Source organism: Rhinolophus sinicus, linkage group LG18 (genome assembly GCF_036562045.2).
Source record: "Rhinolophus sinicus isolate RSC01 linkage group LG18, ASM3656204v1, whole genome shotgun sequence".
Lineage (NCBI taxonomy): Eukaryota > Metazoa > Chordata > Mammalia > Chiroptera > Rhinolophidae > Rhinolophus > Rhinolophus sinicus.
Genome location: NC_133767.1, coordinates 2,953,124 through 2,969,392, shown reverse-complemented (window position 1 = coordinate 2,969,392; position 16,269 = coordinate 2,953,124). Strand labels below are relative to the sequence as shown.

General features: G+C 53.3%; 1 protein-coding gene and 1 long non-coding RNA gene across 15 annotated transcripts in view; one reads left to right on the top strand and one right to left on the bottom strand.

Moving 5' to 3' along the window:
* The first annotated feature begins 52 nt into the window (after positions 1–52).
* On the top strand, positions 53–14,327 carry LOC109458182 (uncharacterized). Of its 11 annotated transcripts, none has more exons than XR_012493232.1 (11): positions 53–224; positions 307–467; positions 2,334–2,711; positions 3,701–3,861; positions 4,134–5,008; positions 5,510–5,704; positions 5,905–6,181; positions 6,822–6,958; positions 7,357–7,455; positions 7,551–7,718; positions 14,182–14,327. It is a non-coding gene; the product is annotated as an uncharacterized LOC109458182 (long non-coding RNA). The 11 variants fall into 11 exon arrangements; XR_012493230.1 differs by having other exon boundaries at positions 7,551–7,816; XR_012493233.1 differs by lacking the exon at positions 14,182–14,327 and having other exon boundaries at positions 2,468–2,711; positions 7,551–7,909.
* PDILT (protein disulfide isomerase like, testis expressed) overlaps positions 2,439–16,269 on the bottom strand; it is a 53,295-nt gene continuing 39,464 nt past the window's right edge. For all 4 annotated transcript variants that reach the window (XM_074323125.1, XM_019751622.2, XM_074323127.1 and 1 more), the window contains 9 exons: positions 14,322–14,455; positions 12,859–12,996; positions 11,878–11,988; positions 11,675–11,800; positions 9,929–10,126; positions 7,322–7,442; positions 5,054–5,232; positions 3,617–3,706; positions 2,439–2,778 (listed from right to left, as the gene is read on the bottom strand). In XM_074323125.1, coding sequence (XP_074179226.1) covers positions 2,527–2,778; positions 3,617–3,706; positions 5,054–5,232; positions 7,322–7,442; positions 9,929–10,126; positions 11,675–11,800; positions 11,878–11,988; positions 12,859–12,996; positions 14,322–14,455 — 1,349 coding nt within the window. In that variant the 3' untranslated portion in view covers positions 2,439–2,526. The remainder of the gene's footprint in view (positions 2,779–3,616; positions 3,707–5,053; positions 5,233–7,321; positions 7,443–9,928; positions 10,127–11,674; positions 11,801–11,877; positions 11,989–12,858; positions 12,997–14,321; positions 14,456–16,269) is intronic.

The following is a 16,269-nucleotide window of genomic DNA, read 5'->3' as shown; positions in this document are numbered from 1 at the left end:
TTGTGGCCTATAAAATGCTCTCATTTTATACTCTTACCCCCCTCCTAGAGTCGTTGCGATGGTTAAAGCAGATGACGCAAGGAAAGACACGTGGTAATGATTCTGTCCATGGAATTCATTGCCAATGGTGCTTGGCCGAGGTGCAGCTGCAGGGGCAGAGAATGACAGAGCCTGGGCTCTGCCTCGTGGCACCTGACCCAGTCCCATGGAGATGGCAATCCAACGTAAGCGCGGGCGCGTTGGGAAAAACCAAATGTGTGTGAACTTGGCCTGAGCAGTGACCAGACCTTTTCCATTGTCTGCTAGTGGTAGGACCCATCGGGCTGGTGACCCCAGTGCCCCTGGAGGACCTGGAGGCGGCACACACAGTCTCCGGCTCGTAGCCAGTCAGGGACTCTGTTCCACGTGATTTGGTCCTCGCAGCCCCCAGGCCCCTCCTTCCACCAGAAGCCACACGCCCGAGGCAGGTGAGCCTGTTTGTCCTGAATACTAAGTAACACCTGGCCCTGTGGGGACATCTGGGTCAGGTGACGTCTGGGCCCCCAGGCTGGAGTGGGGGGAGGCGTGGGAGCTGGGCCTGCAGACCTGAGGCAGCACGAACAGCCTTTGCCTGCCCGACGGGTGGGAAGTGGCGAGGCTCAGACGCTTTGTGCAGACTCGGGTTCCTGCTTTTCCCAAGAGACGGTCTAGTAGGAGCTGGCTGAGAAGAATGTCACACATGAGCAGTGTGCGTCTGCAGTCAGCTGAGTAATGACCCCCGACTATGTCCACATCCCAGTCCCCAGCACCTGTGAATGGGACGCGGCAAAAGGGACGTTGCAGGTGTGATTAGATTAAGTTCAGGCTCTGGAGATGGAGAGGACACGCGCGCAGGCCTGGTGCGAACGCAGTGGTGCTTATAAAACGGGGGAGAGATTAGAGTCAGAGGAAGTAGGAGATGTGAGGATGAAAACAAGAGGTTGGCGCGATTCAAGGAAGGAACCAGGGGCCGAGGAACGCAGGCGGCCTCCAGAAGCTGGAAAAGGCCAGTCAGGAGAGTCATGACCCCTTAACTGTAGCCCAGAGCTGGACGGGGATACATGTGTGTTGTTTTAAGCCACTACATTTATGGTAATTTGTCAGAGCGACCATAGGAAATGAATACGGGATCTCATTTGGGCCTTGGGACAGCGCTGTCAGCACCTCCCCCTTTTGGGGTGACTGGACAATCGTGTAGCTCAGAGACGGTGCTGCCTGGGGGGAAATTTCATTTGACCCATGGATACTTACTTATCAAGCATCTGCTCTGTCCAGCCAGAGTTCTAGGCGTGGGGAGTACAGGGGGGAAGGAAGTACACCCCAGTGCGGGAAGCAGGCAGTCGGCTAGCGCACTACAAAGTAAGACGACGCTTTCAAATACTGGTGTCTAGGAAGGGCTCTTTGAGGTGGTGACATTTGAGCTGAGATTTGAAGGGTGATGTTGCATGAAGATCTGGGGGAGGATGTATTCTGTGTTCATTTAAGACTAAACAGCCATGGAGAGAGAGAAAGAGTTTGAATTGTTCAAAGAACAGGCTGGAGCCTAGAAAATGAGCAGAAGGAGACGGGATCTGTAGAACCAGAGCTTTCTGGGCCTTGACGGCCTGGTAAGCAGACTGGATTTCATTGTAAAAGCGACAAAGATGCCATTCGGGGGTGAAAGCAAGGGGGTTACGAGCCTTCACGGCTGTGGCTTTTTAAGAGGTCGCTTCACTTTGGCAGCTTTGTGGAGTAGGGATTTGGGCAGGGGAGGTACAGAGTGGCAGTGGAGCAACCAGAGACTTCTGCAGCTGAGACTGGCGAGTGGAGGAGGGAAGTGGGCGGAGTCACGTGGAGACAAATGGGTGGGGTCAGAGGAAGGAAAAGGATGGCGTCCTATGGATTGGTGGCGTTAACCTGGATGGTAGTAGAAGGAAAAAGGGACTTGAGGATTGTTCTAGGGCATTGCTGTTTAAGAGACTGGGTCACTTGTTGCGATGTGACAGAACCGGGACAGGTTTGGGGTTGGATCTCTTTCTCACTGTGCCCAACTGCAGTGTAAACAAATCAATTCACCTCATTTGAAAGTCGTAGGCAAACTCTGGGGACCTGGTGGTGTGCGTATCGGGGTTAAATGCAGAGCCTGCGGCCTGAGTCTGCCTGGGACCACATCTCAAGGGCCTCCTAGCTGTGTGAGCCTGCCAGTTGCTTTGCCTGTTTCCCATCTGTGAAATGGGCGTAATGAACGCTAGCTCCCAGTGAGGTTGTGAGAACTAGAAAATGCACCGCATGCTGTAAATACTCACGAAGTATTGCTATTATGGCTTCCCTTGTAGCCCCGTCTGAATTCCAGGGCAAACAGGCAGCACCAACCAGGAAAAATGAGTAAAACAGGGCTGAAAACATTCAGGGGTTTTCTTATGCGGCCGCCACCCAGCCAGCACAATGATATACAACTTTACTGGAGCAGATCACTCAGAAAAGAATGCCAGCAGCTGGCAAACGGCACCCGCCTCCCGGCTCGAGACGCTAGAGTTCGTCCTTCACTGCTGGTTTCTTCTCCTGCCTTGGTCGTCCCTTTGGCTTTGCCGCCTTTTCCCCCTCGGCTGTTGCCTTCTGCCCCGCGGGCTCTTCCAGCTCCGTCACAGTTTCCAGCTCGGTCACAGTTTCCAGCTCAGGCAACGTCTGTGCGGGTAACTCTTCCCTCACTAAAGGTACTGCCTCCTCTTCCTTGGCTAATACCGCCTCTTCTTTCTCTTCACTTTGCTCAACAGACATTAGCTATTCAAGACAAGAAGGGAGGAAGGGAAGGAGGATAAAGGAATCTGTGATCATTGGGATGGTACTTGCCAGGCCCTCTTTTTCTGGAAGCCCCCAGAGACGGTCACCTGGAGAACCCTAATAGATGCAAAGGTCCATTTGGCTCAGGCGGGTTTTCCCCTCCAGTAAGCGGACCTTTGCGGAAGCAGCCTGCCGCCACTGTCAGTCCCCGGGTGTGGCTGCCCCGTGCCCCTCTCGGGGGCTGGGCTTGCGACCCAGGCCTCGCTAATGAGACCCTGGCTAGCACTTCTGAGAAGTAGGTGCTTTGTAAGCTGGGAGGATATTAATTTAGAGCTGTGGGACAATCTTTGACCCTCCGTGGGGAAGGCACTGCTCGGGGATGAAGCCACCACAGGAACACTGATGGGGAGACAGAAAACAAGTTAGCGGCCCTGGATACACCCAGGTCTGAGGTCCGACCGGCTCTGTGGGGTCACATCCCATCGTTGTTGGAGCCAAGGAGAGCGTCTCTGACACTTGCAAGGAAAGGGTCCTAACGCCTTCCAGCAGGTGGCCTCACTGACGCATGACTGGATTAGGAGACGGTAGGGATGGCTGTCCACCCACCAGGAGCGTGGCATCAGAGGGCAGGGTCCCCACTCAGGGACAGAGGACAGGGGCAGCCGGAGAGCGGGGCCCGGCCCAGTGTTCGCACGTCGGCCATACGTGCCCTGAAGCAAAGCCACCCACACTGGACAGTGGCCCTTCCTCAGCTGTCCCCGGAGGAGGTCCTGGCACCCGCTGTCCTCGTCCTCTGCGTCCTGGGAGAGAATAACGCAGGGACTGCCGTCTCACCTACCTCATCTCCAGCCTCAGCCCTGGTCTGGATCTGACTTTCCAGGAAGTCAGAAAAGGCCTTCACGGTATGTTCGCCCTCGTACAGGACCGCCTGGGAGGAAGACAGCCCAGTCACAATGGCAGCCTCTGCCTGCAAATGCGTGGGGACGGCCAGGGGCCAATTCCTGACAGCTGAAGCTCTCCGAGCCGCCCTTACCAGGGCCCTACACTGCGGATAATAAACCCATCACAGGGCTGTGAGGTCAGGTAGAGCACAGACTATGGGGCCACACTGTCGGGGGCGCACCCCCAGGTTTCACCACGCAGCGGGTGGTCTGGCTGCTGAACCTGGGACCCAGTTTCCTTACCTGTAATATGGAGGTCCTAACAGTACCTACCTGCTAGCAGTGTTAGAAGGATTTAAGGAGTTACTGTATGAAAAGCACCTAAAACAGTGCCTGACTCCTAGCGCCATACGTATTATTATTACCATTATTATTATTATTGCAAGAAGACTAAGAACAGCTGTTGTTTTCCAGAGTGTCTGGTACATGGCTGTTGCTCAGCCGTCACTCGTCCCGGCGCCTCTCTCAGCCTTTCAGAGGAGCAGGGAGCCGCCTCCTGCCTGCTGGTCGTCTAAAGCCCCCCAGGTAAGGGGAGGTCGCGGCAGCCCCACCCCCTCCATCCAGCCTTTCCCACGACTGCCCACAGGTGTCGTCTGTACACGGAGAGTGGCACGTCCGTCAGAGGGCCGTGGCCACCCTGTGTCCACCTCCTTGTTCTTACATCTCCGAGCTAGAATTCACAGCGCTCTCCTCTCGGATTTAAAGCCCCACTGCCATGTGCACGCAGACTGCCAGCCATGTCTGCCCTGCACAGTCTGGCCGGTTCCCACTGCATTGGAGACGGGCCCGGCTCATGGCCACTGCCCCACTTTCGTTCAGACTCTTCCTGGGAGCAGGGCCCTTGGCTTGTTGTTCTTTGCTCAACACCCTCCCCACTTGCCAAAGCGGCGTGGAGAGTGTTCCAGGAACACTGGGGGTGTTTGCTGGCTCTAACACTGACATGTCTAAGGCAGTGATTGTTTGCTGTCATGCGTCCTTCCTTCTCCCGCCAGCACCCCACCCCCAGTATCCACACGCGATTCCCCACCGTAGCCCCTGTAGTCTGGGTGCCCCAGGGAACCGTGTGCCTATCTGGTACCTGACCCATCCAAACACCCATGTGCCCTTGGCCACAGCGATGGGTCAGGGGTGGGCAGCGGACTTCAGCTGGACCCGATCCCAGTGAGTCTGGGACTCTGGTGGAAGCTAATGGAACACACTGCACCGTGAACAAGGGACCGGAGCTGCGTGTGAAGCTGGTTGGGAAGAAGGCGGACTGGAGTGGGGAGAACCGCATTCGTGACCATGACGTGAGTAAGCAGAGCCCCAGCTCCCCAGTCCCGAGGGCCGCGTACCTGCTGGGAGTCGGTGGGGAAGAGCCGGAAGAAGGGGTACCGGTCCAGGTACATCAGCTGGATGTCGTTGGCCGTGATGTCGATCTTGGCGATGGTGACGGTGGAGTGGTTCTGGTACTTGGTGCCCAAGTCCTCCAATACCGGGAAGAGCGCCCGGCATTGGCTGGACCAGGGGGCATCTGCAGGACAAGCACCGGGGCTCAGCTCCCACCCAGAGGTTCTGGAAGCCACGGCCCCCAGAAACACCGCTCTGTGTCCTGCTAACGGTCCGCTGCTTTGCAGAGTGCACCCCCTTTCCTTTCATAGGGTGTCAGGTTACTTTACATTCCTAATGTAGTGCCTGGTCGTGATTAAACACATCAGAAAAAAGTGAACCTCGCGCCCCTCCCACCCTGACACTGACACTTTTAGCACGTTGGGACAGTTCCCTCTGTTCTTTGTGTTCCTTTAACATAGTGGCCCACTCCAGTCGAAGAAGAAAAACGCTAGGTGACGCCTCATGTTCTGCCAGAAAGCGTGTGTGTGTGTGTGTGCGCGCGTGTGTACACGTACAAGAGTCTCCAACAAAGGTTAAGCTCGACGCCCAAGGTCAGCCAGCTAATTAAGCAGAGAAAGTGCAGTTTGAAGACCAGCTGCTTTGGCTCGTGACAGGTACAACACAGCGCCTTCCGGGCCGGTGTGGGGACTGTGCCACAGAAGTGAACAGGAGGTTGTGACCAGGTGTCACTGACCCCGGGAAAGGGCACATGCTGCAGGGTGTCCTTAGGCCCAGGCACGCAGCCCTCTGGGGAGACTTGGGGACCGGCTTGGGCAGAGGGGAGCTGAACCGTGCCTCTGTCCTTCCGTTAAAGTGGCCTTTCTCTGCGGGACGAGTGGCCTTGAAGGCCCGGCCTCTCCACAGCCAGATGACCATCCCTCCATTTAGAAACCAAGTGCCTCCAGGGCCAGCTGCTCTCCCAGCAGCACTCCGCAGCGTCCCTGGAGCCCAGTGGGCCCCGGCTTGGAGCAGGAGGGGACATAATGGCTGCTGTCCCAGGGGGCCAGGCTGACAGCCCTGCTTCCCAGAAAATGAGGCTGTTTCTGCCTTTTTCCAGAACCAAATGGGATTCTTGTAACTCTGGGCGCCAGGTAAGTACAGAAAGGCAGCAGATTACAGTTAGTCAGCCACACAGACCTCAAACACCTCACCCTGTGACTGAGTCCATTTCAGAGAGATCTTAAAAGGCCTGCCTGATGCCATCCAGCCCATGTCACCCTCCAGGAAGTGATGGCATCAGAGTCACCTTGAACTTTTTGCCCTACAACTTACTGTGTGACCTGGGGTGAGGTAATTAACCTCTCTGAGCCTGGGTTCCATGATCTGTATCATGGGGAAATCCACTGGACCTGCCTACAAGGCTTGTTTTAAAGAGGAAATGAGAGCAGGTATGTCAACAGCAAACCCATGCCTGGCTCATTGTAAGCACCCGGTAAATGTTCCCCCAGCTCTTAAAAGAGAAGTAACGTCACTGAGTCTCGGGGTGGGCTCGAAGGTCCCTGCTTTGGGTTGCCCGTGCAAGTCAGAAACAGTGGGGGAAGGGCAAGAGTCCGCAGGTGAGCACTGGAAATCGTTCTCACAAAAGGAATGATACCAGCAATGACAGCCGTCATTTACCAAGTGCCCATGATGTGCCAGACACTGCTAAGTCCTTTACAGGCAGAACTGGGGTCCCCAGTTTGGCCACGCCAACCTGGGGGGGTGGGGATTAAGTGTGGGCCGTTTGGTAAGTTACAGAAAACCGGAGCTGCTGTTCCAACACACCAGGTACGGGCACAGGCGCAGGCCAGGCTGCCGGGTCTGATCCCAGCGCCAGCACTTCCGAGCGGCCTGGCTTGGGGACAGTGTCTTCCCTCCCTGGGTCTCTGGTGAGTCACCTGTAAAGTGGGCGCAGTAACAGTACCTACGTTCAAAAGTGAGGATTACATGAGCCAATGCACAGGACAGCTTGGCACGAGGCCTGGCATCCCGTTGGCATTCGGTGCCAGCCGTCAGTGTAGGGACTCAAGCCACAGGCCTGGACTATGTGGGTGTCATTCCACGGGTCCAAGAAGTCCAACGAGGGGCACTTACTCTGTCGCCAGTGGCATCTTGAGCTAAACTCTGTGGCCGTCTGAAGACCACGCTTGGCGTGGTGCTTAGATAGATTCCGGTGCCCGAGAAGGCAGGGACAAGGCCTGAGGTGGCATGTGGGGGCCCTGGCCGCCTGTGGCCTCTGTGGAGATACTCACAGAACATCACGAACACGTCCCTTTCCTTGTCAAAGACGACATGGTTGAAGTTCTTCCCAACGAGCTGCTTAACTGGCCCCTGGTCCCAATCTGCTGGGAGCTCCTCACTGGATTGATGTGTCTAGAAAGCAAATGTGAGAGTCTCTCAGTCTCCAGAAAAGGGTTGGCAGTGGGGCCTCCACCCCGGCCCTGACTGCAAACCAAAGAAAGGTTTTTCTTGTTTTTACAGCAAGAGCCTAGGGGAAGTGTTTGAAATGCTGAACTTGATGTCCAGCCGGGATTGTCCAGAGTAAACTGCGTGATGCCATCCAGCCCCTGTGTCACCTTCCAGGAAGTGATGGCATCAGAGTCACCTTGAACTTTTTGCCCTACAACTTACTGTGTGACCTGGGGTGAGGTAATTGACCTCTCTGAGCCTGGGTTCCCTGATCTGTATCATGGGGAAAGCCACTGGACCTGCCTACAAGGCTTGTTTTAAAGAGGAAATGAGAGCAGGTATGTCAACAGCAAACCCATGCCTGGCTCGTTGTAAACACCCGATAAATGTTCCCCTAGCTCTTAAATAAAAGAGAAGTAACGTCACTGTCACCCTTCTCTGAGTCTCAGGGTGGGAGCGAAGGTCCCTGGCTTTGGCTCGGCCGTGCAAGTCAGAAACTGGGGGAAGGGCAAGAGTCCGCAGGGGTCGGGGCTCCAAACTGGGATGGAGTCGCGTTTCCAACACGATTCCGGGAATTCTTAGGTGAGATGGGGCTTCCGTCTTGAACACCTTAACGAGTTTCCCCCATACACACACATCAGCTCTCTCTGTCCCTAATTATACCAAGGATCAAAACCAAGGTAATGTGCATGACCTGTAAACACTTATCACACCACGGCTCCTGCCAGCGTCTCCACGCTCCTCACCATTCCGCGATACTGGTCCTCCGATGCCCCAAAGGGCTAGCCTTCCTCCCGCCTCAGGCCTGGGCTTACGCTGTGGCTCGGCCTGGACACCCTCCCTTTCATTCCTGCACTGCCTTCTCCAACTAGGTCACTCACATCTGCCCTTTGGAGCGACTGCAAGGGAAGACCTCCCAGACTGCCCCCAGACTAGGTCAGATCTCGCTGCCACACATTTTCATAACACTTGCTACTTGTCCTGGTACCGTGTTTCCCCGAAAATAAGACCTAGCCAGACCATCAGCTCTAATGTGTCTTTTGGAGCAAAAATTAATATAAGACCCGGTTTTATTTTACTATAAGACCGGGTCTTTAATATAATTATAATTAGTATAATACCGGGTATATAATATAATGACCAGGTCTTATATAAAATATAATGTAATATAATATTGAGTCTTATATTAATTTCCAAATGTGGGGACCTTCAGCAAAGGACTTGGAGAGTCTTCCTGAAGGAGTACAAAGGTGTGGGACATTGGAAATGGTGACGATGACGGGGAATCGGGAATGGGCCCGATCAGGAGAAGGATGACCACCTCTCCTCTGAGCACAGGACGACCCGCTGGCCCTTGACAGGGAGACAGACACCTCCGGAGGGGGCTTTCAGGGGGGGCTGCCATTCCAGAGTCTCACAGCACAGGTGGCTGTGCTGGCATGGACACAGCAGCTACGGGAGGAGAGAGACCGGAGTTGGGACAGACTCCCTGGCCGTGATGGCAGGGCAGGGTGGAGGGCACGTCTGCCATGAGGGCTTAGGTCCTAGAAAGTGAAAGGGACAGATGAGAGGACAGCAGTGGGGCAGGAGCAGAGGAAGGCCAAAGGCCTGGGACCCAAGTGTGGGGTGGGGAGGGGAGGTCCCTGAAGGCAGAGGGGGAGACACGGGCATGGAGGACACCAGCCTCCCACTCGGCCGGGATAATGGACCTAAGAGAAACAACAGCTGTCCCGTGAGAAGGCGGCGGGGACGCAGTGTCTGTGGGGAATGGACAGACGTGCACAGAAGCCCTCAGAGGTAAAGTGTGACCACACATCCTGCTTTGCCTGGAGAATCCCTAGCAATTTATTCCTGTTCCAGAATACTTTGAAAGACTGTTCCCATGACTCTCAATCAATCAAAAGTGTCCCCGTTTAGAAAATAAAAACCACCTAAACCTAACTCAGCAGGGGGTTGAGGATACAGCAAGTGCTAAACAAACAGCGGGTGATGTTGGGTTGTGTAGCCATCCTGCAATCTCTCCTCCCTTTCAGCAAAATAGACTCCCTTCTAACCGCCCCAAACAGAAGGTCCCTAAAGCAGGTTCAATCCTGATTGCTTAACAAATTCCACCCCATCTCCTCCTGCAAAGCAAGGATCTACCCTCAGGCCAAGTAAATCCTTCACATTAGAGTCTAACAGGAGGGTATTAGCCCTGGGTGACCTGCATTTCAATTGGAAATTCCTGCAAAGGAAAGGCCTTTAAGAATAAATCATGAATAGTGGAATTACTGGGTCTGGACAGGTCAGAAGCAGAATCGATTGGGAGGGAGGGAGACGGGGTATTTCCCCACACTGAACAGGAGGTAGGTCGACCTATGTTCTGTACCCCCATTCAGATGACCAAAGCCAGCTACCTTACGCTTTTGAGATTCTGGAAGAAACTTGTCCAAGAACGAAAACAAACGTACCTTGGCACTTCTATTCAGGAAACTGCGGCCAAATTTCTTGAGGTTTTGGAAGGTTATGTCCTCAAACGGCATTTTGTACCTCGCGTCAGAGCTTAAGTTTAGGATCTGGACAGATGGGATGTCAACCTCCGTGATCCGAAAGTGTTCGAAGATACGTCCGTTTCTGGGCTCGTCGGCGTCCACAAGGATGAAAAGAATCTGTCAAATCAAATGAAGCCTGTGGGTCTGGGTCGGAAGCCACAAACAGAAACTGAAATTGGGTCAGGGATCTATTATGGAGGGAGAGAAGCTGTTGGGAAGGCCTGGGGTGGGGGGGCACTAATGGAATACAAATAGCAGGTCTGCGGAGCTGCTGTTTAAGACACACTGAAGGCTCCTTTCCATCAGGCGGGGCACCCCTGCACCCCAGTGCACAGACGGGCATCGGTCTTTCATGCAGTCGGGAGGTCCTGAGCTTCCACCCAGGCCTCTGAGCCTCCGTGTCCTTATCTGTAAAGTGGTGATTGTAACAGTGCCCACCTTACAGGGTGCCCATGAGAATGACACAGGACCCTGTGTGTAAAGGCTCAGTTCAGTGACCGGGAGTCAGAAACATGCTCAGTGCTTGTCAGCTCTTATTATTCTAAATTATTCTCCCGTGGAGGAAATCCGGGACTTCAGTCACTCAACACCTTGGGGCGTGCCAACCAGGTGGTTTGTTAAGCTGGGGGCTCCGACACTGCCCGCGGCAGACAAAACCCACACCCTCCTGCAGCTCAGCTTCCAGCAATTGAGCAAACAAATGAATTTGGAGGAAAGCGATCGGATTGTGTGCACAGCAAACATCTTAAAGTTTAAAATGGACTAAACCAGGAAACCTGTTTACAAGAGGTATTGCGGTGATTAGCACGTTATCTTGGGCTAATGACGCGGAATGAAACCTGGACACTGAAACTATTCCTGCTCTAGCCGCTTTTCTCTGTGTGTGTTTTGGGTTTCAAAGGTTTTTATTGCTTTGCTTGAACTGCAGAGTCATTTTCTCCAAAAAGGAAACAATCTGCCATTAAAAAATAAAATAGAGAAAAATGAGGTAAATAACCCCCAGAGCCCAGGGGTTGGTTAACTACAGAAACACAGGTCTGTGCTTAGGAGAAACGGCTTTGTTTCTGGGATGATAATGACGACAGTAATTAGCACCATTTATCACCCATCTGCTCAGCCCTTTACACCTCGCACCCTTCTCGTTCTTACCACAAGCCTCCCTTTTACACACGAGGTGACTGAAACACACCTAAGACAAACCCACTTGGAAGGGAGAGAATGTGAGACGCCGCTCCTAGCAGCTGGCAGTCAGTCACCTACCTGGCAGTCAGGGGAGCTGTGCCATTCACACCTCCGGGCTTCGCACACCCTGACCTCAGGCAGCACCGGTCTTGCCTCCCTGTCACCTCCAGGCCCAACGGCCACTCACCATGCAGCCACCCACTCTTAGTGGAGCGTGGTCCAGCCAAAACGCAGCCGAACCACCGTGCTCCCGAGTGGGCTTAGCAAGAGGAGGGAAGGGGCATAGGTTTGGCAAGAAAGCGGGAGGCACTGGGCAGGAAGACTGGAGGAGGCAGGTTTAAATTTAAATGGTAAACAGTATATAGCGCCCAGATGCAAATCGGGAAGTCGGTGCACAAATGCATATGCAAATCCGTAAGGTAGGCCGACGGCCTCAGGGCCCACAGGCGCTGGTCTCATAATGGGGCGGCGCCTCCCACGAACCTTGTTCTGGAACACCTTTGCGGCCGCCCTGTAATGCTGCATTATCCTGCCGAACGACGGGGAGCTTTTGGAGGCAAAGAGGAGCATGTGGCTCAGGATTTGCAGCTCGTAAATCAGATCCTTATTCTGAAACGACAAGGGAAGGGGGTCGCACGGCGCACGGGCACGGCCGCCCTCTCCCGGGGACCCCTCTGCTCCCTCACCTCGCTGTTGTATTCAAGAACGAAGCCGGTGAGGTGCTGTTTTAGGATTTGATTGAGGACGTTTTTGTTGGTGTTGTCATTGACCAGCTCCTGGCGGTTCACCATTTTCCCCTTGAACAAAAGAAAAGCACCGGTGGGCTGTAGCTTCCGTGATGTAGGCACATAATAAATATAAGGCACATAATAAATACAAATAGCCCAGCTTTCCCCCTGGAGAAAAAGGAAACACGGTGGTGACCATGTAACCCGTAATCTCGGACTTGTCTGCGTAGTGACTTCCAGGAACTTTCTAAGGACTCCACTGCAGTCAAGGACTTTCACCCTCCCACCCTCCTGTCTCCCCTTCCCTCCCTCCCTCCCTTCCCTTCCTCCCTTCCCTCTTCCCTCCCACTCTTCCTTCCTAAATGTCAGGCCTACATCCTAGTCTTAGGCGTCTCCCCAGCTCCCTCCGTTTTCCTTCACAGGCATTTTCCCTAAGCTTTGCGTGTCTAATCCTGTTTAAGGACTTCTCAGAAGGACCTGGATTGACACGGGGCAGGCTACAGTTCTCTGTAGCCCAGGGTCAGAGCCTGTGGGGGGAGGAGAAACAGCAGGAGGGGGATTAGACTTCAGGCTCGGCCATGCTGAGACACCTGGTGAGGGATATAAAGTCTGGAGGTGGAGCAGTCTGGCTGGGGGTGGACACTGTCAGGCATGGGTGTCGAGAGTAATTGGAGGAGCACGGGCCAGAAGAAAACAGCACAGAGGATGGAGACTTGGCGCCATTTACTGGTTCAGGAAAGGAGGAAGAGCTTACAGTTGGAGAATGGCTAAAAAGGCCGGGGCAACACTGCGAAACTGAGTTTGCAGAAGCCACTGAGTCCCATGCCACTGAGCTCACAAGTGGCAGGCGCAGCATTTGTACGCAAAGCCCACACACACGTGCATAGTCCACTCTTTTGAACGAGAGACCCCTCCCCAGCAGTAGGATCCAAGACCTACCTTTCTGAACACGAGAACGCTGTCAAGAGTGACGTGGAAACGCCCAGCGGCCTGGGGGATGGATATCACTCCACACGTGAGCTCAGGGAAGTCTTTGATGACATCGTAGAACAGCTCTGCCACCTCCTCCTCTAAGTCCTGTTTGGGGAAGGCTGTTCCGTAAGGCTTTGGTAGAAAGCAAGATGCCGGGCTCACATAAGGGCAAGGTGGCAATGGGGACCCGTTTGTCTCCTTCCTTTTCCAAGTTCTGCAGTTTTGCTGAGTCACTGAACGCCCCTTTCATGGCTGTTTCATCCCTGCAATACTTTTGTGGTTATGAGTACGGCCAAAATAGGCAAATCCACACAGATGAATGGAGAGATAATTTGACCTTTGAGTAAACTTGACCTTTTCCAAGTATTAGAGTAGGTTGAGACTTTTTAACATTTACTCCTCAATAGCTTTCAGAAGAGGCAGTTGGTTTGACCACATGTAATACCAAATATGAACTTGGTATTAAGATATGGCTGTAGCTTCAGCCTTACTCTTTAGCTTATGAGAAAAACGGTCCAAAGACACTGTCAAAGAGTGCGACAGGAGAGAAAGAAGTACACACTGTCCCCATGTGTATATAACACCAACTGTCTCACTTCCACTGGGTGAAGGCGAGAGTCATCAAGTTACAGAAAATGAGTGGACAGGTGTCATGCAGGGTGCCAGGCGGGGTCTCAGCTCCTGCTCCCCACATTAGAACACAGGACATGGTGAGGCCAAAAAGCAACACCCACGGAGCCATAGGTAGGGGAGTCACACCACTATAGTCTCGCTGGCGGCTGGGTTGGAGACACAGGAAGCAGGAGCCACACGATCCACAACCCGCCGTCCACTTGTCTCTGCCAACCACCCTCACTTGCTAACTGCAATCCGCGCTTGCCAGCCCAGCCGCCATCTTCTTGCTAGCCCCCATTTTCCGCTAGCGTAGCCACAGCAGTTATATTAGTGGCCAATGGCTCACTGGTGACAGCTGACGGCCAACTAGCCACAGCTGATGGCCATCCGATCACTGTTGATGGCCATTTACTACCCGAGCCAGTACCTTTCCACGTGAGGCCAAGAGCCTGGAAACTGCAGCCCTGGCTCTATCCCCACAACAGGTAAGAAACTCATCCTCCAAAAGCAAAAACAGTTAGCAAATAACTGATCATTTGGTGGACTCCAAAAAGATTGTACTGTCAGCTCAATAAATACATCAATCTCCTCTCCCCATTTTTGTCCTGCTTTCTAGTCAGATTCGCCTACCACACGCAGCTTCTATTTTTTTCTCTCCTCATTTTGACCCTGCAGTTCCCCCCGAAAACCGGCTCACTGGGAAAAGAAGGATGGGTACGGAATTGACCCAAGTGGAGGACGTCCCCTCCCAGACACACGACTCCTCACCAGTCAAAAAGCCACCCCCCACACCCCCTGCCTCTTGAACGCAGTACCTGGAAGAAGCCAACGATGACCAAGGGCCTGGCTTTCACAAACTCGACCACCTGTTGGATGTCGGTGAACAGAAACGCTTTCTGGCTAATTTGTCTTCTCAACCAGACGACCAAGGCAGCAGATTCAACCACTCCTGGAGAGACAGGGACAGTTAAGTGGATCCCACGGGAGCGTCCTCCCGATTGCAGCAAGGCCCGTCTCTCCCAAGTGGAGTAAGTGGACGCATCTTGTCTTGGGCTCCCTCCCCGGAAGGCCACGGTCCCTTCTCCCACGCCTCCCCACGGAGCCCCAAGAGCGAACATTAACAGCTAAACTTGCCTGAGCTCTTACGGGGGACCAGGCGCTGTGGGGAGCAGTGAGCGTGCTGCGTACATCACAGCCCCACGGCCACCCTCCTTCTGACTCTCCCCATTTTGCAGATGAGCAGACTGAGGTTCAACTTGCCAGTGGCCACCCCACTAGTGAACCTGGGCATCAAACCCAGGGTAGGCGAGCCCAGCCTTCTTTTCTCATCCACCCTCCAAAGGGACGGTGAGATGGGTGTATTAAAATATATTTTTTAATTCATATATATATATATATATATATATATATATATATATGAATAAATAAAACATAAGTCAAAAGACCACCGAGCTCTGTGACCTTGGGAACATTCCCTCGTCTCCCTGTGTCCAGTTCCTCAGCTGAGACACTCATGTCTGCTAAAGTCCTCTATCCCGACTTCCCTTTCTCAGCTATAGAGTGGGAGGTGCCACGCACACAAACATCTTAGCTTCTGAAATTGGGGGACATATCCCACATCTGGGGAGACATACAGTGGGCCAGAATGTGCACAAGGCTACAAACGGACATGCGTTTGCTGGAGTCACCAATTTCTCACGATAGCAGATAATATAAAATACTATTTTCTATCAAAGCCTGCTACGGAACAGAATGGAACATTTAAAATGAGCTGATGAGAGAAAGCGTGTCTGTTGTGAGTAGCTTTGGGCTAAGGCCTAACTCTGTGGGCAGCTATTCCCTCACTCATTTACTCCTTCACTCTTCATTTATTCGATGACTGTGCATTCAGCACCTATTATGTTATCAAGTGCTGTGCTTAGTCCTGGGCGTGTGACGATGAAGCGCTCGGTCTGCTAAGGACAGAGATGATAATCACACAAACGAGTGTACCCGCACAACCAGATAAGTATCCGAAAGCCAAGTCCTATGAGCCTGTAGCAAAGACGCATGACCTAGACTGTGAAGTCAAGGAGGGCTCCCTGGAGGAAATTCCTTAGGTGCTGAAAACTGCAGGCTGCACAGGCATTGCCAGGAGGCAGCAGGGAGAGGGAATGGCTTCCGGGCAGAGCCGACAGGCTGTGCAAAGACCCCACAACAGGGCAAACTTCTCACAGGGTTTGAATGCACACGGAGTTGCTAGACCACCTGGAAAGGACTATTTTCAGTATCTTCGCTTGCATTTCCTAAGAACATTGAGCCTTTTAAAAAACTTGGAATAAAGTAGATTTACATGCAGAAAGGAGTACAAATTATACTGTATCGTTTGATGGATTTTCACAAAGTGAACACACCTGAGTAACTCCCACCGGGACCAAAACTAGCACACGGCCAGCCTCTCAGAGGCCCGGACGTGCCCCACCCCGGCCCCCACCCCACCGGCACCTGGGGGTACCTTCCATCCTGACTCCTGGCAGCAGTGCTTTATCTAGTCTGCCTGCTCTTGAGCTTCGTATCAATGAAGAACCACACACACTGTGTGTTTTCAGGTCTGGCTGAGATGTACATGGTACATGCACATTGCACAATTTATTTATCCAGTCTCTGTTGATGGGCATTTAGGTTGTTTCCAGTTTGGGGCCATTGAGCCTTAATTCTCATGCATGTCCTGGGGGGCACATTGTCACGCTTCTGTGGGGTACAAGCCCAGGAGTAGAATTCCTG